Source organism: Salvelinus sp. IW2-2015, unplaced genomic scaffold (genome assembly GCF_002910315.2).
Source record: "Salvelinus sp. IW2-2015 unplaced genomic scaffold, ASM291031v2 Un_scaffold37, whole genome shotgun sequence".
In the NCBI taxonomy this organism is placed as follows: Eukaryota; Metazoa; Chordata; class Actinopteri; order Salmoniformes; family Salmonidae; genus Salvelinus; species Salvelinus sp. IW2-2015.
In genome coordinates this window covers 392,987-419,162 of record NW_019942507.1, presented here as the reverse complement: position 1 = coordinate 419,162, position 26,176 = coordinate 392,987, and the positions used below count along the sequence as shown (strand labels likewise).

Below are 26,176 nucleotides of genomic sequence, written 5' to 3'. Positions count from 1 at the left end.
CTGCGACATCTTGTTTGGTGTAATAAATCTAGTTTGAGCTTCCTTTTGGGGTCCGTCTGGATTTGTACCAGAACTTAGAACCTAACACCACTTTTTTTCCTCTCCAACTATTGAATTACAATAATCATTCTATCATTCTACTGCTTTCAACAGTTCACCAATAAACTACTTTAGTCCTAGATGTTGTCTTATCATGCAGCCCTACGTGACACAGTGTGGAAATGTTAAAAGTGCAGGAAATGCAGATGTTGATGAATTGTTTTGGGTTGGATTGAACAGTATAAAACAATCCAAATGGAGAATGCCCATAAACATCACTTATATTTTCTACGTTGCAACCCTAAGGTGCTTTAATTATATATATATAAAAAATAAAAATCATACTGTCATACCGTAAAAAAATATATTGTGATATGAAACTTTGGCCATATCGACCGGCCCTACGGAGGAGCATGCGCTATGTGTGTTTTGAGGCCGTGTTTGGAGTGAGTTGTTTCACGCAATTTAAGCTCATGCAACCTGACACGCCTACCTTCCAACACGCCTTCCCCATTTGCGTACTTTGAGTTGTCTCTGCCATTGTGCGCTGCGTTGCTCCGTGTGAATGCACCCTTGGTGAAAAGGGACTCGATGCCAAGCCCCTTGACAGACATGTCTTCTCTCTTCTACTTATGGATGAGTATTTATGCTAGCACAGACACCAGACCACCCAGCATCGGCATGCATCGGCATGTTTATGTCTGGATGTTTTGAGGCAGTGGTTCTGATTTGTGTCCAGCCCACTTGAGAAGATGTTTTGCAGCCGGTTGTTATGCAGTGCGTGTCCCAAATGGCACCCTGTTCCCTATATAGTGCACTACTTTTGGCCAGGGCCCATTGGGCTCTTGTCAAAAGTAATGCACCATATAGGGAATATGGTGCCATTTGGGACGCAGCAATTCTGTATGAGCGTTTTTGGCAGTCTATACACATTCTGTGTGATGGTTATGTAGTGTAAATATGTGATGGTTATGTAGTGTAAATAACCTCTGTATGAGCATCGTTATAAGAGCATAGTTAGATGTCCCATTCTGTGGTGCTTGGTAGGTTTCTCTTCACAACAGTGACTTATTTTCTACCTGAACTGATCAAATGTGTCCTAGTTCCAAGCTTCCTTCCTGTCAATCCTAGTGTGTCTGCAAAATGGCAGTGATCAGAGAACAAGCGATAGAGGGGAAACGCCTCATCTTGCTATGTTATTTCAATGTTTCGACTGTGTGTGTTGTTCCCCAGTTGGAGAGGGCTTACTCTGTCTGTGGCACCATTGAGTACATGGCCCCAGAGATCGCAGAGGGAGGAGAGGCTGGACATGACATGGTAAATTATCATTTAGAACGTGTTCTACTACCTGTTCTACTGTTCCTGACCCAAATGCACATGGTACACAGGTAATCATAGGTCTAGCTCACTAATAACTGGGTGTAGTCTGCTGCACACCTGTGTCTGGTGTGGTTCCAAGCTGCCTATGTTGAATCAGTTGCAGAACGCGTCAGCAGTGTAGGCACCCTGGAACGCCACCGTTGTCACATGGTATGTATATCATGAGGTTGTATATAATCTTAATAATACAAAACTTTATTCATCCATGGACTATCTACCCGTGTTCCAGGCAGTAGACTGGTGGAGCCTTGGGGTATTGATGTATGAACTTATGACAGGCGGATCACCATTCACCGTCGATGGAGACGAGAACTCTCACACAGATATCGCCAAGTAAGCATTCCCCTAGATCTATCTCCTAACACAGTGGTCACCAACCGAGTCGATTGGTCGATCTCCAAGGCATTCCTTGTCAATCACCAAACATTTCTGTGAACGCTGTTGGTGGTAGGTGCACTTGATTCCGCAGCCCTAGCGCCGGGAAGGCAAAGTGTTTCCATTTTTAACCAATTCATGTGTCTGAGGGTAGAATTCCGCCTACCCGGAAGGCCCAGAGAACAAATCAAATTATTATTTGACCATGCTGGTCATTTATGAACATTTGAACATCCTGGCCATGTTCTGTTATAATCTCCACCCGGCACAGTCAGAAGAGGACTGGCAAGCCTCATAGCCTGGTTCCTCTCTAGGTTTCTTCCTAGGTTTATACCGTTCTAGGGAGTTTTTCCTAGCCACCGTGCTTCTACAGCTGCATTGCTTGCTGTTTGGGGTTTTAAGCTGGGTTTCTGTACAGCACTTTGCTATATATCAGCTGATGTAAGAAGGGCTATATAAATAAATTTGATTTGAAATCAAGTGCACCTATAGGCCTACCGCTGGCCAATCAGATAGCTCAGATCACCAGTTCTGCAGTTTCCTAGAGCCATAGACTGTAAAAAGAAGCCTCGAGCGCACAGCAAAGTTGATATTGTGATTATTTAAAAACGTTTTAAACAATGACTAAAGCGACTCAATGAATACAGCAAAGAGCTGCTGTTTTTATGACAAAGTGAATTGTCACAGCACTGTCAACACTTTGTTTAACACGTTTATAAGCCATAAAATGTGCGTTCTCCCTACTTTCACTCACGCTACAACCACCACTGCAGCAGCAATGCATGAGTATAGCAAAGTGTTTTGATAAGCTTGCGTTTTCATTATTAGTTGCTTCTCTTTTTTAATATTGAGGTATTTTTCACTTTCTCTGGTCATAGGAGTAACAACATTAATTGGTGCACGAGGCAGAAAAAATGCAGTGTGACTTAAGATTCACCATCCCCTTTTCTCAGCGGGGGGGATGGTGAGTCCGGTGAGAGGCAGCCGAAATGCAGTAATACTATATTGGGCCTATTGCGTAAACCTCGTTGCTACAGAACTGTTTTTAATACGTTAATGTTGCATAGGCTTGTGTTTTTTTTAAGTCATGTTAAAAAAATCTTATCGGTAGATCTCAGCTTGCATTTTGACTCGGTGATCTTAACTCAGAAAAGGTTGGTGACCACTGTCATATCTCCTAACCCCAGGAAGAGTAGCTGCTGCATTATCTACTGGGGATCCTAATCAACCCAACTACACATCCATTTGATTTCCTGGTTCTCTGGAAAACAAAAATATGTTTCACTTGTCCTTTTTACTCAGTAATAAGTAGTTGGTACCCAGCCAGTCTGTGTGTCTGTGTCTAATCAAGTTGGGCTGATCAAGGGAAAAAATAAATGAATTTATAAAAGTTTCATTGTATAAAACTTTCTGGATTGTTGTTTTCCAAATCTCTCTCTCTCTGGATCGTCTCTCAACCACTTTGGAAATGTGTTGTCATTTATGTTTTCATGTGTTATTCTCTGGGATCAAATACACTTCTTGATACTGTATGTCAGTCAGGGTTATTCAAATCTGATCCTGGAGGCCCAGAGTACTGCTGGTTTTCTGTTCTACCTGGTGTCTCTGGTCTAAATCAGTCCCTGATTACAGGGGGGAAATAAAAAATCAGCAGTGGAACTGGCTTCAAGGTCCAGAGTTGAATTTGTCTGATGTACAGTATTTATTATAATTTTTTACTAATAAAATCAAAATCCTATCCAACCCTGACCTCTGTCACCTGTCAGGAGGATCTCAAAGAAGGACCCTCCGTTCCCTAAAGACATGGGCCCTCTGGCCAAAGACCTCATCCAGGGCCTCCTCATCAAAGACCCAAAGAAGAGACTGGGCTCTGGGCCTGACGGAGCAGAAAACGTTAAGAAACATCCATTCTACCAGGTAGGAGAGAGAGGCAGCCCCTTGACTTCGTACCAGAGCTATTTCCATAGGCTGGCCGGAGATGCTGTATAGCCAACTCTTATGGTCATTACTAATGACAAAAGTAGTTAGCTATACAGCACAAACAGATCTGAGACCAGGTTAGCATCTCCTCGCTAACATATTGAGAACATCTTATCCATCTTAGGTCTTTTGTTTATTTTCTGTGTCATTTAGACAAATTGGAACGCCGTAGGTTCATTTGTAGGGTAAGTGTATTGGTAGGCCTATATGCCGTACAGTACCTTCAGAAAGTTTTCCACATTTTGTTGTTACAAAGTGGGATTAAAATTGATTTAATTGTCATTTTTTTGTCAAAGATCTACACAAAATTATCTAATGTAGGGGGAAAAAATTATACAGTACCAGTCAAAAGTTTGGACACCTACTCATTCCAGGGTTTTTCTTTATTTTTTCTATTTTCAACTTTGTAGAATAATAGTCAAGACATCAAAACTATGAAATAACACATATAGAATCATGTAGTAACCAAAAAAGTGTTAAAAGTAGCCACCCTTTGCCTTGATGACCACTTTGCACACTCTTGGCATTCTCTCAACCAGTTTCACCTGGAATGCTTTTCCAACAGTCTTGAAGGAGTTCCCACATATGCTGAGCAATTGTTGGCTGCTTTTCCTTCACTCTGGTCCAACTCATCCCAAACCATCTCAATTGGGTTGAGGTCAGGTGATCTCATGCGAAACTCCATCACTCTCCTCCTTGGTCAAATAGCCCTTACACAGCCTGGGTGTGTGTTTTGGGTCATTATCCTGTTGAAAAATAAATGATAGTCCCGCTAAGTGCAAACCAGATGGGATGGGGTATCACTGCAGAATGCTGTGGTAGCCATGCTGGCTTAAGTGTGCCTTGAATTCTACATAAATCACAGACAGTGTCACCAGCAATTCTCAAATATATGGTGATTTGTTTAACACTTTTTTTGGTTACTACATGATTCCATGTGTATTATTTCATAGTTTTGCTGTCAGTATTATTTACTACAATGTAGTAAAAATAAAGGAAAAACCTTTTGAATGAGTCGGTATGTTAACTTTTGACTGGTACTGTGTGTATATATACAGTGCATTCGGAAATTATTCAGACCCCTTGACTATTATGTGTAGATTGAGGAAAAAAACAATTTAATACATTTTAGAGTAATAAGGCTGTAACGTAACAAAATGTTGAAAAGTCAAGGGGTCTGAATACTTTCCGAAGGAACTGTATATACTTACCGAAGACGCTGTATATACAGTGCCTTTGGAAAGTATTCAGACTCCTTGACTTTTTGGCAGCAATTACAGCCTTGAGTCTTCTTGGGTATGACGCTACAAGCTTGTCACACCTGTATTTGGGAAGTTTCTCCCGTTCTTCTCTGCAGATCCTCTAAAGCTCTGTCAGGCTGGATGGGGAGAGTCGCTGCACAGCTATTTTCAGGTCTCCAGAGATGTTGGGTTCAAGTCCGGGCTCTGGCTGTGCCACTCAAGGACATTCAGAGACTTGTCCCCAAGCCACTCCTGCGTTGTCTTGGCTGTGTGCTTAAGGTCGCTGTCCTGTTGGAAGGTGAACTTTCGCCCCCAGTCTGAGGTCCTGAGTGCTCTGGAGCAGGTTTTCATCAAGGATCTCTCTGTACTTTGCTCCGTTCATCTTTGCCTTGATCCTGACTAGTCTCTCATTCCCTGCTGCTGAAAAACAACCCCACAGCATGATGCTGTCACCACCATGCTTCACCGTAGGGATGGTGCAAGGTTTCCTCCAGATGTGACACCTGGCATTCAATCTTGGTTTCATCAGACCGGAGAATCTTGTTTGTCATGGTCAGAGTCCTTTAGGTGCCTTTTTGAAAACTCCAAGCGGGCTGTCATGTGCCTTTTACTGAGTAGTGGCTTCTGTCTAGCCACTCTACCATAAAGGCCTGATTGGTCGAGCGCTGCTGAGATGTTTGTCCGTCTGGAAGGTTCTCCCATCTCCACAGAGGAACTTTGAGCTCTGTCAGATTGACCATCAGGTTCTTGGTCACCTCCCTGACCAAGGCTCTTCTCCCCCTATTGCTCAGTTTGGCCGGGGCGTTCAGCTCTTGGAAGAGTCCTGGTGCTTCCAAACAGGCCATTGAGGCCATTGTGTTCTTGGGGACCTTAAATGCTGCGGAAATGTTTTGGTACCCTTCCCCAGATCTGTGCCTCGACACAATCTTGTCTCGGCGCTCTACGGACGATTCCTTTGCCCTTATGGCTTTGTTTTTGATCTGACATGCACTGTAAACTGTGGGACCTTATATAGACAGGTATGTGCCTTTCCAAATCATGTCCAATCAATTGAATTTACCACAGGTGGACTCCAATGAAGTTGTATAAACATCTCAAGGATGATAAATGGAAACAGGACGCAAGTGAGCTCAATTTCGAGTCTCATAGCAAAGGGTCTGAATACTTATGTAAATGTATTTCTGATTATTTTTAATAAACTTGCAAACATTTCAAAATAACTGTTTTCGTTTTGTCATTATGGAGCATTGTGTGTCGATTACTGAGGTTTTACGATAAAAAAAAAATATATATTTTAGAATAAGGCTGTAACGTAACAATGTGGAATAAGTCAATTGGTCTGAATACTTTTCGAAGGCACTGTATTTAACTCTAATATACAAAACATTAGGAACACCTCTTTCAATGACAGACTGACCAGGTGAATCCAGGTGAAAGCTATGATCCCTTATTGATGTCACCAGTTAAATCCACTTCAATCAGTGTAGATAAAGGGCAGGAGACAGGTTCAATAATTATTTTTAAGCCTGGAGACAATTGAGATGTGGATTTGTGTATATGTGCCATTCAGAGAGGGAATGGACAAGACAAAAGATTCAAGTGCCTTTGAACAGGGTATGTTAATAACTGCAGCGCTGCTGGGTTTTGTCACACTCAGCAGTTTCCCGTGTGCATCAGAAATGGTCCACCACCCAAAGGACAACCAGGCAACAGCAGGCCAGTGGTCGAAAACGGGTCATTGATGAAAGAAGACAAAGGAGGCTGGCATGAATTGTGCGGAGCAACAGACGGGCTACAGGTAGTCAACTGACAGTCCAGTACAACATTGGTGCCCAAAGACCAATAAAAGAATGCACAACTCGTCCTACCTTGACACGAACCTTACAGAGTTCCACTTCTTTCAGCAAAAAACAAGAAACTGTAGTTGAAGTGGGCTAAGGAACGAAAACACTGGACACTGGAGAATTGGAAAAACATTGTCTGGTCTAATGAATCCTGGTTCCTGCTGTTTCACACTGATGGGAGGACTAGGGTATGGAGAACCACATGAGGACAAGCATCCACATGGCGGGGTGTCAACATTGCAGGCTGGTGGTGTGGGGTGTATTTTCATGGCAGACACTGGGCCCCTTGATTAAAAGTGGAGCAACCTTTTGAATGCTACAGAATATCTGAACATCATTGCCACTCAGGTGCATCCTTTCATGGCAGCATTGTATCCATCAGCAGGATAATAGAGACCCACAGTGGAGGTGTTATAATACCCATAAAACCTAGCGGTCGAACAGGGAAATTATCTAATTGTTTTTCTACCAGTCATTTTTCCCGTAGGTGATTTTAGAAACACTCCAAATAAGTGTTGTGTTTCCTGTAGTCTTACCCTGGCGTGACGGTTTGATAACTATGTCAATCTCTCTGACAAGGTGAGTTTCATCAATATATTCGGCTCTATTTACTCTCAGATTCTGTAATGCTAAATACCATCAAAGTAGACCTGCAAAACTACTAGTGCCTGCAAGCTCCTGGATGTCATATCTAGCAGACCCCTTTGCTAACAGGTATTGTGTCAATTTAAAAGTTGCACAAGACATTTCACAGAATTCTCAACTTTAAAGACATTTTGCCAATTTATTCATTACTACATTTAGTTAACATTAAATAGTTCATCCAGAGATTCTTACCTTTGCCTTGATTCGGCAGTCTCGTCCAGATCATCATGCCATTTTGAAGGTTTTTAGTTCACATTAGCAGCTAATTATCATATCATTGGAGGGTAAATACAGGCGAATATATTGATAAAAGTCACCTTGTCCAAGAGAGATTTACACGGTTATCAAAACGTCACGTCAGGGTAAGCCTACACAATACACAGCCCTTATTTTAAGTGTTTCTAAAATCCCCTACGGGGAAAAATGAAAATTAACAACAATTGGAGCCATTTCACTGTTTGACCACTAGGTTTTACTGGTATTATGACTTATTCTGTAGTACTCTATGACACAAGGCTAGGATTGTCCAGGAATGGTACCACGAACATGACAGAGAATTCAGCTAGCTGCAGTGGCCTGCCCAGTTACCAGATCTCAATCCAATTTAGCATCTGTTGGATGAGATGGAACGAGGTATTCGGAGTACAGATCTACTACCAGCCAACTTGACACAACTGTTAGAACCGTTGGAGTCGACATGGGCCAGCATCCCTGTGGAACGCTTTCGACACCTTGTCGAGTCCATGCCCCGAGGAAATTGAGACTGAGGGCAAAAAAGGGTACAACTCAATATTAGGATTATGTTCCTAATGTTTTGTACACTCAAAGTATATTGATTAGATAAGTATTCACCCCCTGAGTCAATACATGTTAGAATCACCTTTGGTAGTGATTACAACTGTGAGTCTTTCTGGGTAAGTCTCTAAGAGCTTTCCACACCCAAATAGTGCAACATTTACCCATTTATTCTTTTCAAAATTCTTCAAGCTGCCAAATTGGTTGTTGATCATTCCTAGGCAACCGTTTTCAGGTCTTTCCATTGATTTTCGGCCACTCAGGAACATTCACTATCTTCTTGGGAAGGAACTCGAGTTTTGATTTGGCCTTGTGTTTTAGGTTATTGTCCTGCTGAAAGGTGAATTCATCTGTGTCTGGTGGAAAGCAGACTGAACCAGGTTTTCCTCTAGGATTTTGCCTGTGCTTAGCTCCATTCCGTTTCTCTTTTTTATCCTGAAGAACTCTCCAGTCCTTAACGATTACAAGCATAACTATAACACCACTATGCTTGAAAATATGGAAAGTGTTACTGTGTGTTGGATTTGCCCCAAACATGACACTTTGTAATCAGGACATGAATGGTTTTGCCAAATTTTTTTACACTTACTTTAGTGCCTTGTTGCAAACAGGATGCATGTTTTGGAATATTTGTATTCTGTACAGGCTTCCTTATTTTCACTGTGAATTAGGTTAATATTGTGTAGTAACTACAATGTTGTTCATCCATACTCAGTTTTCTCCTATTTCAGCCATTAAACTCTGAAACTGTTTTTTAAAGTCACCATTGGCCTCATGGTGAAATCCCTGAGCGGTTTCTTCTCCGACAGCTGAGTCTGGAAGGACCCCTGTATCTTTGTAGTGACTGGGTGTATTGATACACCATCCGAAGTGTAATTAATAACTTCACCGTGCTCAAAGGGATATTCACTGTCTACCAATGGGTGCCCTTCTTTGCGAGGCATTGGAAAACCTCCCTGGTCTTTGTGGTCGAATCTGTGTTTGAAATTCACTGCTTGAATGAGGGACGTTACAGGTAATTGTATGCGTGGGGTACAGAGATGAGGTAGTCATTCAAAAATCATGTCAAACACCGTTATTCAAGTTATGTGACTTGTTAAGCACATTTTTGCCATAACAAAGGGGTTGAATATTTGACTCAAGACATTTCAGCTTTTCATTTTCAATTCATTTATTTAAAAAATGACATTCCACTTTAACATTATGGGGTATAATGTGTAGGCCAGTGCCCCAAAAAACTAAATTTAATCAATTTTAAATTTAGTCTGTTGCATAACAGAATGTGGAAAAAGGGGATGAATACTTTCTGAAGACACTTTATATTTGCCTTTTTGTTGATAAAATGGTCTTCAAGTAGAAATGGTTGCTGACTAAAGCTTTTTGTTGTGCTTCATCTCCTCAATATTTTAGAAGATTAACTGGGAGGACTTAGCGGCTAAGAGGGTGCCCGCCCCGTTCAAGCCGGTGATCAGGGATGAGCTAGATGTCAGCAACTTTGCGGAGGAGTTCACTGAAATGGACCCCACCTACTCCCCTGCAGCTCTGCCTCAGAACTGTGACCGCATCTTTCAGGTGTGTGTGCGTGCGTGTGTGTTTCTGTGTGTCTCTGTGCGAGCGTGTGTGCGATGGACCCCACCTATTCCCCTGCAGCTCTGCCTCAGAACTGTGACCTTATTTCTCTGTTTGGTCAGAGGTTTTTGACAATGCATCTTTCAGATTGGGTGGGAAGTGGTTGATTATGCTTTTTAATACAGTCGGTCCGTGTTAAAATTCTTTGCCCAAAATTGTCAAATTATGTTTCATTTAGTTAAACTTCAACATTATTTTGTTTACATTTCAATGTAAACTCTTGACGTGTGGTAGATGGTGTCACATGACGCTGTTTCTATGTACAGTACCAGTCAAAAGTTTGGACACCTACTCATTCCAGGGTTTTTCTTTATTTTTACTATTTTCTACATTGTAGAATAATAGTGAAAGCATCAAAACTACGAAATAACACATATAGAATCATGTAGTAACCATAAAAGTGTTCGACAAATCAAAATATATTTTATATTTGAGATTCTTCCAAGTAGCCACCCTTTGCCTTGATGACAGCTTTGCACACTCTTGGCATTCTCTCAACCAGCTTCATGAGGTAGTCAACAGGAATGCTTTTCAATTAACAGGTGTGTCTTGTTAAAAGTCATTTTGTGGAATTTCTTTCCTTCTTAATGCGTTTGAGCTAATCAGTTGTGACAAGGTAGGGGTGGTATACAGAAGATAGCCCAGTTGGTAAAAGACCAAGTCCATATTATGGCAATAACAGCTCAAATAAGCAAAGAGAAACGACAGTCAATCATTACTTTGACTGACCTTCAGTTGTCTTAATCTGGAAAATGTCAAGACCTTTGAAAGTTTCTTCAAGTGCAGTCACAAAAACCATCAAGCGCTATGATGAAACTGGCTCTCATGAGGAAAACGCAGAGGATAAGTTCATTAGAGTTACCAGCTTCAGAAATTGCGGCCCAAATAAATGCTTCAGAGTTCAAGTAACAGACACATCTCAACATCAACTGTTCAGAGGAGACTGTGTGAATCAGGCTTTCATGGTCGAATTGCTGCAAAGAAACCACTACTAAAGGACACCAATAATAAGAAGAGACTTGCTTGGGCCAAGAAACACAAGCAATGGACATTAGATCGGTAGAAATCTGTCCTTTGGTCAGATGAGTCCAAATTTGATATTTTTGGTTCCAACCGCCATGTCTTTGTGAGGTGCAGAGTAGGTGAATAGATGATCTCTGCATGTGTGGTTACAACCATGAAGCATGGAGGAGGAGGTGTGACAGTGCTTTGTTGGTGACACTGTCAGTGATTTATTTAGAATTCAAGGCACACTTAACCAGCATGGCTTCCGCAGCGATACGCCATCCCTTCTGGGTTGCTCTTAGTGGGACTAGCATTTGTTTCAACAGGACAATGACCCTCCACACCTCCAGGCTGTGTAAGGGCTATTTCATCAAGAAGGAGAATGATGGAGTGCTGCATCAGGTGACCTGGCCTCCACAATCACCTGACCTCAACCCAATTGAGATGGTTTGGGATGAGTTGGGCCAGAGTGAAGGAAAAGCAGCCAACAAGTGCTCAGCATATGTGGGAACTCCTTCAAGACTGTTGGAAAAGCATTCCAGGTGAAGCTGGTTGAGAGAATACCAAGATTGTGCAAAGCTGTCATCAAGACAAAGGGTGGCTACTTTGAAGAATATAAATATATTTTGATTTGTTTAACACTTTTTTTGTATAGTACATGATTCCATATGTGTTATTTTATACTGTTGATGTATTCACTATTATTCAACAATGTAGAAAATAGTAAAAAATAAAAACCCTTGAATGAGTAGGCGTGTCCATACTTTTGACTGGTACTGTATGTATTTGACTCCTCAGCTATTGACGTTGTTTAGAAACTCCTCAATAGCTTGCTTTAAAGTCAGTGCCTGCCCATCTGTGTACATTGGTATTCAAATTGACTAAAGGGCTTTTCATTCAAGGCGTATAATTATAGCCATATGCAGTTCTGATGGACCTAACAGATGTGAATGACTATTTATGCTATAGTTTTGAACCATAATGTGTCCCAGGGCCCCTATTCATAAAGCATCTCAGAGCATGAGTGCAGATCGAGGATCCATTTTTGCCTTTTTAGATCATAATTATATGGACGGAGGGACCTGATCCTAGATCTGCACTCCTACACTGAGACACTTTATGAATACAGCTGTATGCCAGCTTTTGGTTGAGTGTCTGATTGATGTAGACTATTGAGCAAAATCTCAGCTGTGATTGCCATGCCTTCTGGCTCCTCGAGCCTGGCTGATCAATAGGCCCATTATAAGGGCTTCTCTCTTTTTCTCTGCTGGAATAAAAGGTTACGGTTCCAGAGAATCACCATGTGTGCCTCAATTACGCCTTAAACCTATGATTGCCAACTTCATCTTGGCTTGTTTTATTTCATGCACGCAGCCCGAATTTCACATATACTAGAATTTGTAGGCTAGTCTTTATAATTTGAAGCCAGGCCCGAGCAATTGCGTTAGAGAGAACTGCTGCTATCACAACTTTTAACTCTGGGGTCTGCTCTCCCGCCTCGCCTCACAAAACAAAATTAAATTGCATTAGAGCCCCGACGAGATGTAATTTCACAGCAGCGCAATCAGATATTGATGCCTGGCAATTAGAGTATTCTCATGCATCCATCCCCATTCATCTATCCATCCGTCCATCCATAGCTCTTACTCTGCATGCATTCTACGCAGCTGTGTGTGTGTGTGCGCTAGCTAGCTAGCTCTGGGCCCTTCATAGCTGGAACCAGGCAGCACATCCCAATCCTGTCATAGATGACAGTTCTAACAATGAGCACAGGTGGACCACCAATGAATGGCAGCCATTGTCATGCTCACGCCACAGTTGTTACAGGATTGACAGGTTATAATGTAGTTATTGAGTGAAATAAACGCTGCATGCCTTTTCAGTAAAATGAAGAAAACAAAGTTCAGAGTTGAACACAATCTAGTCTACTTTGGTGTCGATGGCCTTATACATCCACCATTGTTGCTGCAACGATGCTGAAAAGGACGTCTCAGGTAAGCTCTATAATGTGAAGGGTATACCATTCTCTTTCCCGTGCTTCATATGGCCAGGTACATTATATTAAACCCCCTCTTGTTATGTGTGTCCTTTTGTACTTGTTCATGGCCACCTCTCGCTTCACATTTATGCTTCATGTGAAGCCCCCCCTCTCTCTCTGTCTCTGTCCTGGTTACAGGGCTACTCGTTCATGGCCCCCTCCATCCTGTTCAAGTGGAACGCTGTAATGGACGACACACTACAGCTGTGTGGAGGATCAGGGTCACAGAGGCCGGGGTCTGCTGCCGTGGCCCGCAGCGCCATGATGAAGGTACACCCCTCTGTGTGTGTGTGTGTGTGTGTGTGTAGTATAGTTAGATGGATAGGGTTGTATTTATTCCCTCCACCTAAACACACTTAGCTTAATAGCTTAGCTGCAGCCAATAAGAAAGAGGAGTTTTCTCACTAGAGCAACGCTTACTTTCACGTATGAGGTTTTTGCATTCGTCTTTTCCGGTTTCAGTCCTTCCAGGAGTGAATAATTTAGCTACTGTATGTTTTGATTCTATTTTCAGTTTCACCTTTGGCTCAGGTGTGGTGTTGACTAATTAGCGACTGATAATGGTGTTATGAAACCAGCGTTCTTTGTGATTTGGTAAGACCGTCTTCTCTTTAGGACTCTCCGTTCTATATGAACTATGAGATGAACCTGAAGGACAATGCTCTGGGCGAGGGCAGCTTCTCCATCTGTAGGCAGTGCACCCACAAGAAGACTGGCCAGAAGTACGCTGTGAAAATCGTCAGCAAGAGGTACTGTACCATAGGCTAGCCTGGTCCCAGATCGGTTTGTGCTGTATGGCCAGCTCATACACTATTGTGATTGTCATGCCAAACTGTACCAGGATCAGACCGGCCCCGCCCGGAGCTCACTGATGTGTGTTTATTGGGAGTTGGCTAGCTAACTAAGACGTTGTAGTGTTATTAAAAAAAATTTAAAGAAGAAGAGAAAAGTAGAACCCCATTGTTCAAATACTACATCCAACTTTAGTTTAGCAACTAGAGACCTAATCATGAGATTTTTGCCTCTTAGGGAGGCTAAAAGAGGCATAGTTGCGCCATAATCCAAGAGGAAGTTATGTCACTTTACTGGAAACTTGAGGACATTACTTTTTGCTATAATATCCCATTGATGCCCTTCCACTGAACATACATGTACACTGCCTTTCCAGCCCAAACTGCCTCAGTTTCATCCCAAGCCGACTTTGAATCGCCATCATTTATTAATAAAAAAAATGGTTTTACTTTTTATACGATATGAGATTCTTTGAAAAGTGTATGTATGTATAAAATGTATGTATAATTGTGCCATTTTTCAGTGCAACTTTTCAATTTAGCTGATTTTTAAATAAAACAATTATTTTGGAGAAAAAATGTAGCGCGACATCCATTAAACATTTAATTCAATTTGTTTGGTCTCACTCGATGTGATGTCAATTCCAGGTCACCAGACCTTGCGGGAGACTGCTCTGCACTTGTTGGCTGCTGGAGGGTGAAGTGTGCCAACACTTCCCTGACAGGAATAGGCTTCAGTGGTGACACTGAACTTACGAGGGTGACACTGTGTGACGGGTGACCCCTTCTGATGACACGTTGCGTCTCTCCCATGTCCCCTCTCAAGGATGGAGGCCCAGACACAGAAAGAGATTGCAGCTCTGAAACTCTGCGACGGCCACCCCAACATCGTCAAGACTCATGAGGTATACCATGACCAGGTAAGGATTTTAAAAAATGTAACCTTATCTTTTAAATGTTAGTCTCATTTCGATAACAGGCGCTTCTTACAAAAGAGATGTTATCTTTGCTGTCTTTGCTATTCTGGTTAGAAGTGCGTGCTATCGAGTCAGTGGAAACATTGCATTGCATTACATTATATTTCAGTCATTCGGCAGACACTCGCTGGATTCACTGAAGTAGGCAAAACAACCACATATTTTCATTGAACTTCATTACAGTTTCTTCTCATTGAGATCAAATCTATTTTACCAGAGAGACCTGATATCACAAGCATTGCCGGTAAAAGCCCATCTTCAGAAATGGCAATTTTCTAACCGAACTAGTGATCGTAAGACGAGACTAACTGCAGACGGCCTTATTAAGTCAGAAGTGGAACAGAGCGGATGACTGCGTAAGCTAGATTCCTCTTGGGACGTTCTCCGTCTCCCTCTTCTCTCCTTCATATCGTCCTGTAATAAACACTATACCCCCGTATTTCAGATTTGTATATACTGTATTTTAGTGCAGTACAGCAGCTGCGCCACATACGAGCACATCCACTATAGGTATAGATGAATTAAACTTACACGGAACATATTTCATGTCTGTATGTGGGCTTTTAGATCTCATGAAGGATTTGAGCTTGGTGAGAGAAAAAAACAAACAATTTCCTCCAAATTGGGTCAAACAAGTGTGTGTGTGTGTGGCTGATATTGGCCATGTTCATTATCTGGGGCCCTTCAGGCCTAGGAGCAGCATTGTAGCTCTGATGAGCTCTGCTGGGTTGTTACTGTACTGTACCTCAGAGAGGGCTGGGCCTAAATGGCATCTTATTTCCTTTTTAAAGTACACTACTTCTGACCACAGCCCTGGTCCACTATAGGAGCCCTGGTCAAAAGTAGTGCACTATCAAGGGAGCTATTTAGAATTCAGGCAGACCGAGGGCTGTTAACTAGATCAAAGCAGAGCCGCCTTGCTGCGGCTCTCCTCTCCCATTCTGCGTTCCAATTCTACACCTTTCCTCCCAAAGTGTGCACTTGCACACTCCCCGTCAATTGGGACACATACCACCTGCATGGAGAATTGGGACATAGCCAATGGTGTCCAAGTGCATACTTTGGGAGAAGGGTGGAGAATTGGGATGCAGGCCACCCCCCCCCCCCCTTCCCTCTCTTTCTCGGTCTTTGTTCCCCTCTTCGAGCACTAATGAGAAAGCCTACTCTACCCGGCTGCAGTGCCAGACAGACGCAGGTACATTATTCTCTAGTCTCTTTATCAGGGTCCTTTCACTTCAGCCACTCTGTTCTGGTTTCATCTCTCCATCACCGTGAGAGCTGTATTGTTATTAGGACACGTTTCATACAAAATAGAAACGTGGATTCAGGGTTTCTACCGTTTGAATTTTCCAAACAATTTCCGCTGTTGTATAACCACAGCCTCGGCTCAGAGCAGTCGATCACATGACTTCCATAAAGCGTGACGTTTCCTACGTCGCATGACCTCAATATTTTTTTTAAAGTTACAAAATACAGTTTAATAGGGATATTTACGTTCGTATGGGAACTATGGATCGTTGGTCAACATGACTGTACGGCTCTCTCTGGAGACCCTATGGGTAAGTGTGTGTGTGTAACTTGCCGTGTCTCTCTCTCTCTCCCCTCCAGCTGCATACGTACCTGGTGTTGGAGCTGCTGCTCGGTGGAGAGCTGCTGGAGAGGATCCGGAGGAAGAGGCACTTCAGTGAGACGGAGGCCAGCCGCATCATGAGGAGACTGGTGTCAGCCGTCAGCCACATGCACGATGTGGGAGTGGTGCACAGGGACCTCAAGCCAGAGGTACTACTATTGAGAGAATGACTGCCCCCTCTCATTGAAGCTGCGGCAGTTCAAGGCCGACAGCGGTCCTGCAGGCAGTGTTAGTGGAAAACGGGATCCCCCCATTATAGGGAATGGAAAAAATCTTTGTGGCTAATCTTTGTGTAAATACAATACAAATTTGAAGACAATCATGGTACTAATAATTGCTTCTAATACACCAGATGTATGTCCTTGAACCGGTTATTTGAAAATCGCAACACGGAAGAAGTTATTAAGGTTATTTTAGTTGCTGGTGGCGGCCTGCAGCAACCCGATCGGCCTTCACCTTGACTTACTCAATGAGGGGGAATAACTGAGCTAGCCTGTAACGTCATTTCCTGGTGTAGCTCAAACTGCGCATGTTATGTCTCCATGAGACACCATCTTAACTGACTTAATTAGGCTTCAATGCGCTATTGAGTCTTCACATAGGAATGAAGGGTGTCAAGTAATCGATGGCTTTCTCCATTTATACACGCTGTCATTGGTACTACTCAACCGTCTAGGCTGCTCCCAGACCTGTGGTCCTCTGTAGCTCAGTTGGTAGAGCATGACTCTTGCTACACCAGGATAGTGGGTTTGATTCCCCCGACCACCTGTACGTAAAATGTATGCATGAGTTTAGTCGCTTGGATGAAAGCATCTGCTAAATGGTATGTAAATATTTGTTTGAACATAACAAGATTCCAACAACTGAGACATAAACTGAACAAGTTCCACAGATATGTGACGAACAGAAATGGAATAATGTGTCCTTGAACAAAGGTGGGGGGTCAAAAGTAAATCAGTATCTGGTGTGGCCACCAGCTGCATTAAGTACTGCAGTGCATCTCCTCCTCATGGACTGCACCAGATTTGCCAGATCTTGCTGTGAGATGTTACCCCACTCTTCCACCAAGGCACATGCAAGTTCCCGGACATTTCTGGGGGGAATGGCCCTAGCCCTCACCCTCCGATCCAACAGGTCCCAGACGTACTCAATGGGATTTGAGATCCGGGCTATTCGCTGGCCATGGCAGAACACTTGACATTCCTGTCTTGCAGGAAATCACGCACAGAACGAGCAGTATGGCTGGTGGCATTGTCATGCTGAAGGTTCATGTCAGGATGAGCCTGCAGGAAGGGTACCACATGAGGGAGGAGGATGTCTTCCCTGTAACGCACAGCATTGAGATTGCCTGCAATGACAACAAGCTCAGTCCGATGATGCTGTGACACACCGCCCCAGACCATGACGGACCCTCCACCTCCAAATCGATCCCGCTCCAGAGTACAGGCCTCGGTGCAACGCTCATTCTTCGACGATAAATGTGAATCCAACCATCACCCCTGGTGAGACAAAACCGCAACTCGTCAATGACTTTTTGCCAGTCCTGTCTGGTCCAGCGACGGTGGGTTTGTGCCCATAGGAAACATTGTTGCCGGTGATGTCTGGTGAGGACCTGCCTTACAACAGGCCTACAAGCCCTCAGTCCAGCCTCTCTCAGCCTATTGAGGACAGTCTGAGCACTGATGGAGGGATTGTGCGTTCCTGTTGTAACTCGGGTAGTTGTTGCCATCCTGTACCTGTCCCGCAGGTGTGATGTTCGAATGTACCGATCCTGTGCAGGTGTTGTTACATGTGGTCTGCCATTGCGAGGACGATCAGCTGTCTGTCCTGTCTCCCTGTAGCGCTGTCTTAGGCGTCTCATAGTACGAACATTGCTATTTATTGCCCTGGCCACATCTGCAGTCCTCATGCCTCCTTGCAGAATGCCTAAGGCACGTTCACGCAGATGAGCAGGGACCCTGGGCATCTTTCTTTTGGTGTTTTTCAGAGTCAGTAGAAAGGCTTTGGTGTTTTTAGTGTCCTAAGTTTTCATAACTGTGACCTTAATTGCCTACCGTCTGTAAGCTGTTAGTGTCTTAATGACCGTTCCACAGGTGCATGTTCATTTAATTGTTTATGGTTCATTGAACAAGCATGGGAAACAGTGTTCAAACCCTTTACAATGAAGATCTGTGAAGTTATTTGGATTTTTACGAATTATCTTTGAAAGACGGGGTCCTGAAAAATGTCTGTTTCTTTTTTTGCTGAGTTTATTATCTTTATGGGCTGGCTATGCTGCGCAAACAGATCTGGGATAAGGCTGTTGAACCCCTGGAAGTAAAGAACTTGAGGGACACTCCCAACTTATCCTGATGATCTGTATGTATGGTCTAGCTATATACAGTGTGTTCAGAAAGTATTCAGACCCCTTGACTTTGTCCACATTTTGTTACTTTACAGCCATACGTTTTTTCCCTGCATCAATCTACACAATACGCCATAATGACAAGGCAAAAACAGGTTTTTAGACAAATAATAAAACAAATCACTTTTACATAAATATTCATACCCTTTACTCAGTACTTTGTTGAAGCACCTTTGGCAGCGATTACAGCCTCGAGTCTTCTTGGGTATGACGCTATAAGCTTGGCACACCTGTATTTGGGGAGTTTCAACCATTCTTCTCTGCAGATCCTCTCAAGCTCTGTCAGGTTGGATGGGGAGCATCACTGCACAGCTATTTTCAGGTCTCTCCAGAGATGTTTGATTGGGTTCAATTCCGGGCTCTGGCTGGGCCATTCAAGGAAATTCAGAGACTTGACCCGATGCCACTCCTGCATTGTCTTGGCTGTGTGCTTAGGGTCGTTGTTCTGTTGGAGGTTGAACCTTCGCCCCAGTCTGAGGTCCTGAGTGCTCTGGAGCAGGTCTTCATCAAGAATATCTCTGTACTTTGCTCTGTTCATCTTGCCCTCAACCTTGACTAGTCTCCCAGTCCCTGAAAAACATCCCCAAAGCATGATGCTGCCACCGCCGTGCTTCACTGTAGGGATGGGGCCAGGTTTCCTCCAGACGTGACGCTTGGCATTCAGGCCAAAGAGTTTAATCTTGGTTTTATCAGACCAGAGAATCTTGTTTTTCATGGTCAGAGTCCTTTAGGTGCCTTTTGGCAAACTCCAAGCGGGCTGTCATGTGCCTTTTACTGAAGAGTGGCTTCCATCTGGCCACTGTACCATAAAGACCTGATTGGTGGAGTGCTGCATAGATGGTTGTCCTTCTGGAAGGTTCCCCCATCTCCACAGAGTGACCATTGGGTTCTTGGTCACCTCCCTGACCAAGGCCCTTCTCCCCAGATTGCTCAGTTTGGCTGGGCTGCCCTTCCCCAGATCTGTGCCTCAACACAATCCTTTCTTGGCGTTCTGAGGACAATTCCTTCAACCTCATGGCTTGGTTTTTGCTCTGACATGCGCTGTCAAGTGTGGGACATTTTATAGACAGGTGTGTGTGCCTTTCCAAATCAATTGAATTTACCACAGGTGGACTCCCAAGTTGTAGAAACATCAAGGACGACCAATGGAAACAGGATGCACCTGAGCTCCATTTCGTGTCTCATAGCAAAGGGTCTGAATACTTATGTAAATAAGGTAATCTGTTTTTTATTTGTAATAAATTTGCACACAGAAATGACCTGTTTTTGCTTTGTCATTATGGGGTATTGTGTGTAGATTGAGGGAAATGTTTATTTAATCCATGTTGGAATAAGGCTGTAACAAAACAAGATGTGGAGAAAAGGAAAGGGACTGAATACTTTCCAAATGTGCTGTACATGTTAATTGCATATGAATAGAATATAACGATCAAAGGCTTGAATGAAGCATGATATTATTTTTTTTAACGTTTATTTTCTCCATCTGGCCAAATGGAACTGAAGCCGGCACTTTAAAAGTGGTGCATCTCATCCTTCCTGTCATTAATGGACTAGAAATGGTAACGGGTGTGCCATTTGAGATTGCAATTATGTATTCAAATAGTCTCTGGAGCAGTAACAGAAACATGTTTCTCTCTTGAAACCCCGTTCAGAACTTGCTGTTCACAGATGAGAGCGAGAACTCGGAGATAAAGATCATAGACTTTGGGTTCGCCCGGCTGAAGCCCCCCGACAACCAGCTGCTGAAGACGCCGTGTTTCACCCTGGCCTACGCCGCGCCGGAGATCCTCAAATACGACGGCTACGACGAGTCATGTGACCTCTGGAGCCTGGGCGTCATCCTGGTGAGTGGAGGTGGTACGGAGAAGGTGTGAATCCGTATGCCCTTAAAATACATTGGAGGAGAAGATCCAAGGTTCCTTCCCTTAGAACGTCTCCTCCAATTGGGTTTTGAGGAGGATGTCGGGGTGTTCCGAATCCAACCTGAGCCTCTATCTGTACCAATAGCTGCACTTCTGGTATTTCATTGATTCGATACAGCTACACAAATTCTAGCTTCAGCAGTTTTATGTTGGCGTTTTTGTCAAGGCCGTTCACAAGGGAAGCTGTTCCGGTGTTTTCTGTATCCTGTGTTACGCGGTTAGGGCCTGTCTGATACCCATCTCTATGTTTAATTCAGAACAGGTAACATGCTGCTGTTGTGTTGTGTCCGTTGGTGTGCTGTGCTGCTGACGCTCATCAATATTCACCACTAAACCAAGATCTACCGGTAGCACTTAGCTTTATTTTTACTGTACATTTCAGACGCAATGCGCTTCACAGGGAAAAACATCAGTTTTTAAAAAACGATGAAAATAAAAACATACATTTTTACTATGCAACAAACATAAGAGGATAAAAAAAAACTGAAAGACAACAAATGCACCCTAAGGAAAAGCAAAGCTAAAAATATGTGTTTTAAGATCTCTTAATTATGTCCACTGATTCGGCCTGCCTCAGGTTCTCTCTGGCTGGGTATTCCAGAGGCTGGGGGCATAGTAACTAAAAGCTGTCTCTCCATGCCTCTTGTTCCTAGGCTTTGGGATAGTTAAGAGGCCAGTGCCAGAGGACCTACTGGGTACATAACTTAAAAGCATGTCTGACATGTATTGGGGTGCACAAACGTGGATTGATTTACAAACCAATAGAATAATCTTCAAATGTATTCTAGAACTCCAGTGCAGAGAGCTTTTTTCAAACCGGGGTAATGTGTGTTCTCTGTCTGGTCTTGGTCAGTACCCGTGCTGCAGCATTCTGTATGTTTTTCAGTTGACCAATGGCTTTCTTGGGAAGACCAGACTGCAGAGCATTACAGTAGTCACGCCGCCTTGTAATAATGAGTCCCTCTGTATCAGCCTGAGATTGCCACGGTGCCGCTGTTTCTATGTTCCTCAAGTGGGGGGAAAATGTGTTTTGGTCACATCCCTAATGTGTGTTTTGAAATTGAGTTCAGAATCTAAATTGACACCTCGTTTTTTTTTTTTTTACCTGGTGTTTTGTCTTTATTGCCCGTGAATTCAAATGTGTGGCTAGATTCTCTGTGTGCTTTGGCTCCAACAATAAGTACCTCGGTCTTGTCTTGATTTAGCAGGAGGGAGTTGTGAGCCATCCAAGTATTTAAATCACTAATACAGTATCATTTATTTGTGGTGCTAAAATCCTCTGGTGACACAAATGTAAAGTTGTGTATCGTCTACGTAGCAGTGAAAATCAATGCCGTACTTTGTGATAACCCAACCGAGGGGTAACGTATATAAACTGAACAGTACCGGACCCAAAATCGAACCTTGTGGAACGCCGCAAGTGATATTTATTTTCTCTTGAGTTATGTTCACCAAGGTTGACAAACAAACTCTTGACCGGTCATAGGCCTAGGCAGAGCAGAGCGGGTCATTTCATTTGTTCATTTTGATCATAACTCAAAATACGAGGGTTTCTTACTCTTTTGTTTACAAACAAGAAGAATGTAAGCAAATGATGTATTGCGTCAAAAGATGGTTAAACGATCTCTTGGATGTCATGGACTGTCAGCCTTTGCATGGAAAGCACTGCTTATGAATTGGAGAAGAGTTGAATTTCCCTAGCCCCATCCCTCAACGGATTTTTGGTTTGTTTTTTGAATCGCAGACTAGCTTTTACGAGTTTTCTGTGGCCACATGAGGCTGTGGCATTGCATCCTGCCAGCGGAAATGTCAGTGTAATTCAATGGCCATCTGAAGAGAATAAGAATGAAGAGGGGAGGTGGAGTGAGTGAGGGGGACGGATGGATGGATAGAGAGAGAGAGATAGGAAAGAGCGAGACGAGGGGCGAGAGAGAGGAAGAAGAGTAGAGGGAGGAAGAGCGATTTCTCTGCATGTCCTCTCAAGCGTGCAGTCTCAGTCCCTTCTCTCTTTCTCTCTGCGTTGGCCCCTAAGGGTAGCGTGTAGTAGTGTGCCGGCTGTGTGTACAGAGCTGTGATGTGACGCTTCCTGACAGACCAGGCTCTGTATAGCAGAGTGCCCTGGAAGCGTAGCAAGCCGATGAGCGCACGCCCCCAGAGACAGACCGACACATGCGTCTGTTTAATGAGGTATTAGAAACCAGGCCAGCCTTAATCAGGCTTAGGTCCAGTGAGAGTACACCCAGTACATGACTTAATAAGCTCAGGCACAGTTTAAAGATGTGTAGACAACATGTATACACAACGTCATCATGTAGGCCACATGTCGGATTCCAAAATATGTATTATTATGTTTAGAATATGTCTTTTATTATGATTATGTTCCAGTACACCATGCTGTCGGGCCAGGTGCCGTTCCAGTGTCAGGGGAAGAGTTTGACCCACACCAGTGCTGAAGAGATCATGAAGAAGATTAAACAGGGAGACTTCTCCTTCGAGGGCGAGGCCTGGAGGAGTGTCTCGCAGCAGGCCAAGGACCTTATACAAGGTGAGCAATGGCAAGGTGGGAGAGCGGGGAGTTGAAAGGTCAGGGGGGGGGGGGGTTGATATAACGTCAACTTCAGAATGCTTTGCCACGAGGTGAAGGCTGCGTTGGTTCGACTTACTGAATGACTCCCGATAATTCTCTGTGTGTGGTGTTTTTCTTGGTGGTTCACCCCTAGTTTGGGAAAACATTAGTAAATGAGTTGACGTGTGAGTCGACCTCAGTGTCGTCTGGATGGAGGTGTGACTCCAGCCAGAGTTCAGCGTGTCTTTGGTGCTGCTGCTCACCAGCTGTAATGCTCACCAGGTGTCTGGTCCAGGGCTCTCCAACCTTGTTCCTGGAGAGCTACCGCCCTGTAGGTTTCTCACTCCACCCGTATCTAGCACGCCTGATTCTAACAGTTAGCTGGTTGATAAGCGGAATCCGTATGGCTGAATCAGGTTTGTTCCAACTGCGGTCGGAGAGAACCTACAGGAGGATAGCTATCCTGGAACATGGTTGGAGAGCCCTGGTCTGGTCTGTCCCCCCCCCCCCCGAGATGCTGTGTTGACATGCATACAGTAGTAGTGCTTAATAGCCGTCGTTGGTTGGTACCTGTAGAGCTGCTGACAGTGGACCCTGACAAGCGGATCAAGATGTGTGGTCTGAGGTACAACGCCTGGCTCCAGACGACAGCCAGCTCTCCTCAACCCTCTGATGACACCAGACATCCTGGGCTCCTCCACCACCGTGTCCGTACACACCTACGCAAGGCTACCTTCAACGTGAGTGAATGAATGGCAGGTTTTGCATTAGAGGAGGCAAGGAGAGTTTTTTGAGAAACCCATATCCCGTTTCAGTTCTTCCAAAAGGGATGGGGTGATGGCGGGTATGACTCCATTCGTGTTTTTATGATGTGTTTTAGCCTCGTGAGTGTGTTTATTGTAGTTTACTATGTTTGATTTCTTGTTGTAATTGTATTTATGGACCCCCGCATTGGCTGCTGCCAAGGCAATTCTCGTTGTTTTTATTGTGGTCTTGGGTTCTGCTTCTCCAGGCGTTCAACAAGTGTAAGCGGGAGGGTTTCCGTCTGCAGACGGTGGACAAGGCCCCGCTGGCAAGAGGAGGAAGATGAAGAAGACCAGCACCGCACAGAGACCAGGAGCAGCTCCGGGTGAGAGTACCCACTCCTCTTCCCTCCTCTCCCAGTCCCACCAGGACACCACTCTCTTCCTCCTCCTCCCAGTCCCACCAGGACACCCATCCTCTTCCTCCTCCTCCCAGTCCCACCAGGACCCCCACTCCTCTTCCTCCTCCTCCCAGACCCACCAGGACAACCCACTCCTCTTCCTCCTCCTCCCAGACCCAGGACACCACCACTCCTCTTCCTCCTCCCTCCCAGATCCCACCAGGTGAAGCCGGGTGGAGACCCCAACCCTCCACCCCAGCCCTCCAACACCACCCCTGTCACGACACCCCTCGCCCTGGGCTCAGACAGCGCCCCTGCCCCGGAACGCCCGCTCCCTCCAGCCTTCCACTTCTCACAATGAGAGAGAGAGACAGACGGTGTATTAGAGGTGGATCAGCCTGAGCAAGGCTGATTCGCTAATCTTCATTTGTAGGTCAGTCTTTCTGTGCGGTCACATGCAGTCGATCTCGAAACATGCACTGAGCGAGCGAGGGGAAAGAAGGACTGCGCCGTCAGAAAGACAGCTGGACAGACAGCAGGGAGAGCCCTCTCGTTCTCTTGCTCTCCTTCCATGGCAGCTCGCAGTCAGTCACACGCATGGACAGCAAGGCGCACGCACGCCTCCAAACTGAGCACGCAGCGGGAGCAGGAGCCACCTCTCAGTCATCGCTAGCAATAGACACACGCCACATGAAAAGGGCTGGCCTATGGATTCAGGGCTAGACAGCGGAGAGAACCCTCTTCAACCACAACTCCGTTTCAGTCGTGTCTTGTTTGTTGCTTAGTTTGTCAGGAAAGTAGGTGGTCGTCCTGGTTGTGTTTCTTCTGGGGTTTTAATGCTGTGTTGCTTTACTTTAAAGATGGAGCGTTAAGCTACAAGTACTGCAGCTTATCACATTGGGATGAACCTCTAGGTTTTTAAAGCAGAGCACATATTTTGTAGCATTTTATGTATGACAATAATGCAGACCCGAAATTTTTTCTTGTTTTTGTTAACTTATTATTGGTTCACAACTGTTTATGATAGATAGATATGCCCAGACCACCAACGTGAGATCTAGACCCCCTTGAGATCTAGACCCCCTTGAGATCTAGACCCCCTTGAGATCTAGACCCCCTTGAGATCTAGACCCCCTTGAGATCTAGACCCCCTTGAGCTATAGAGGCAGTTTCACCTCATTGCAAAACGTTTCAATGGCAGGTTGATGTTATGTTTCAGGCTTAGTCAGTGTTTTGTTGTGGACTACAAATAGTAGGGTAGGATCCTCAAATACATAAACTTGTCTTGAAGGTGGCAGGGGAGTTACAAGTACTGTGCCAAAAACCTCTGCCTTTTCTACATTAGATGCTGTCACTTGCCAGATCTAGACCCCCTTGAGCTATAGAGGCAGTTTCACCTCATTGCAAAACGTTTCAATGGCAGGTTGATGTTATGTTTCAGGCTTAGTCAGTGTTTTGTTGTGGACTACAAATAGTAGGGTAGGATCCTCAAATACATAAACTTGTCTTGAAGGTGGCAGGGGAGTTACAAGTACTGTGCCAAAAACCTCTGCCTTTTCTACATTAGATGCTGTCACTTGCCCTTGTGTGTCAGACTAGAACTGTGTGTGTGTGTGTATTCTCTGTCTCTATGTCTGTCTCTCTGTCAAAAGTTTTAGAACACCTACTCAAGTGTTTTTCTTTATTTTGACAATTTTCTACATTGTAGAATAATAGTGAAGACATCAAAACTATGAAATAACACACATGGAATCATGTAGTAACCAAAAAA

At 44.1% G+C, this 26,176-nt stretch overlaps 1 protein-coding gene across 1 annotated transcript in view; it reads left to right on the top strand.

Annotated features, from left to right (window-relative positions):
* rps6ka5 (ribosomal protein S6 kinase, polypeptide 5) overlaps window positions 1-25,759 on the top strand; it is a 36,782-nt gene extending 11,023 nt beyond the window's left edge. Inside the window, 15 exon segments of the mRNA XM_024135039.2 lie at window positions 1,273-1,356; window positions 1,649-1,752; window positions 3,561-3,711; window positions 9,710-9,871; window positions 13,110-13,241; window positions 13,587-13,720; window positions 14,589-14,682; window positions 16,348-16,518; window positions 20,426-20,617; window positions 23,081-23,240; window positions 23,838-23,922; window positions 23,924-23,982; window positions 23,985-24,001; window positions 24,274-24,331; window positions 24,334-25,759. Of these exon segments, the coding sequence (XP_023990807.2) occupies window positions 1,273-1,356; window positions 1,649-1,752; window positions 3,561-3,711; window positions 9,710-9,871; window positions 13,110-13,241; window positions 13,587-13,720; window positions 14,589-14,682; window positions 16,348-16,518; window positions 20,426-20,617; window positions 23,081-23,240; window positions 23,838-23,922; window positions 23,924-23,982; window positions 23,985-24,001; window positions 24,274-24,331; window positions 24,334-24,632 (1,902 nt within the window). The 3' untranslated portion in view covers window positions 24,633-25,759.
* Window positions 25,760-26,176: the final 417 nt, after the last annotated feature.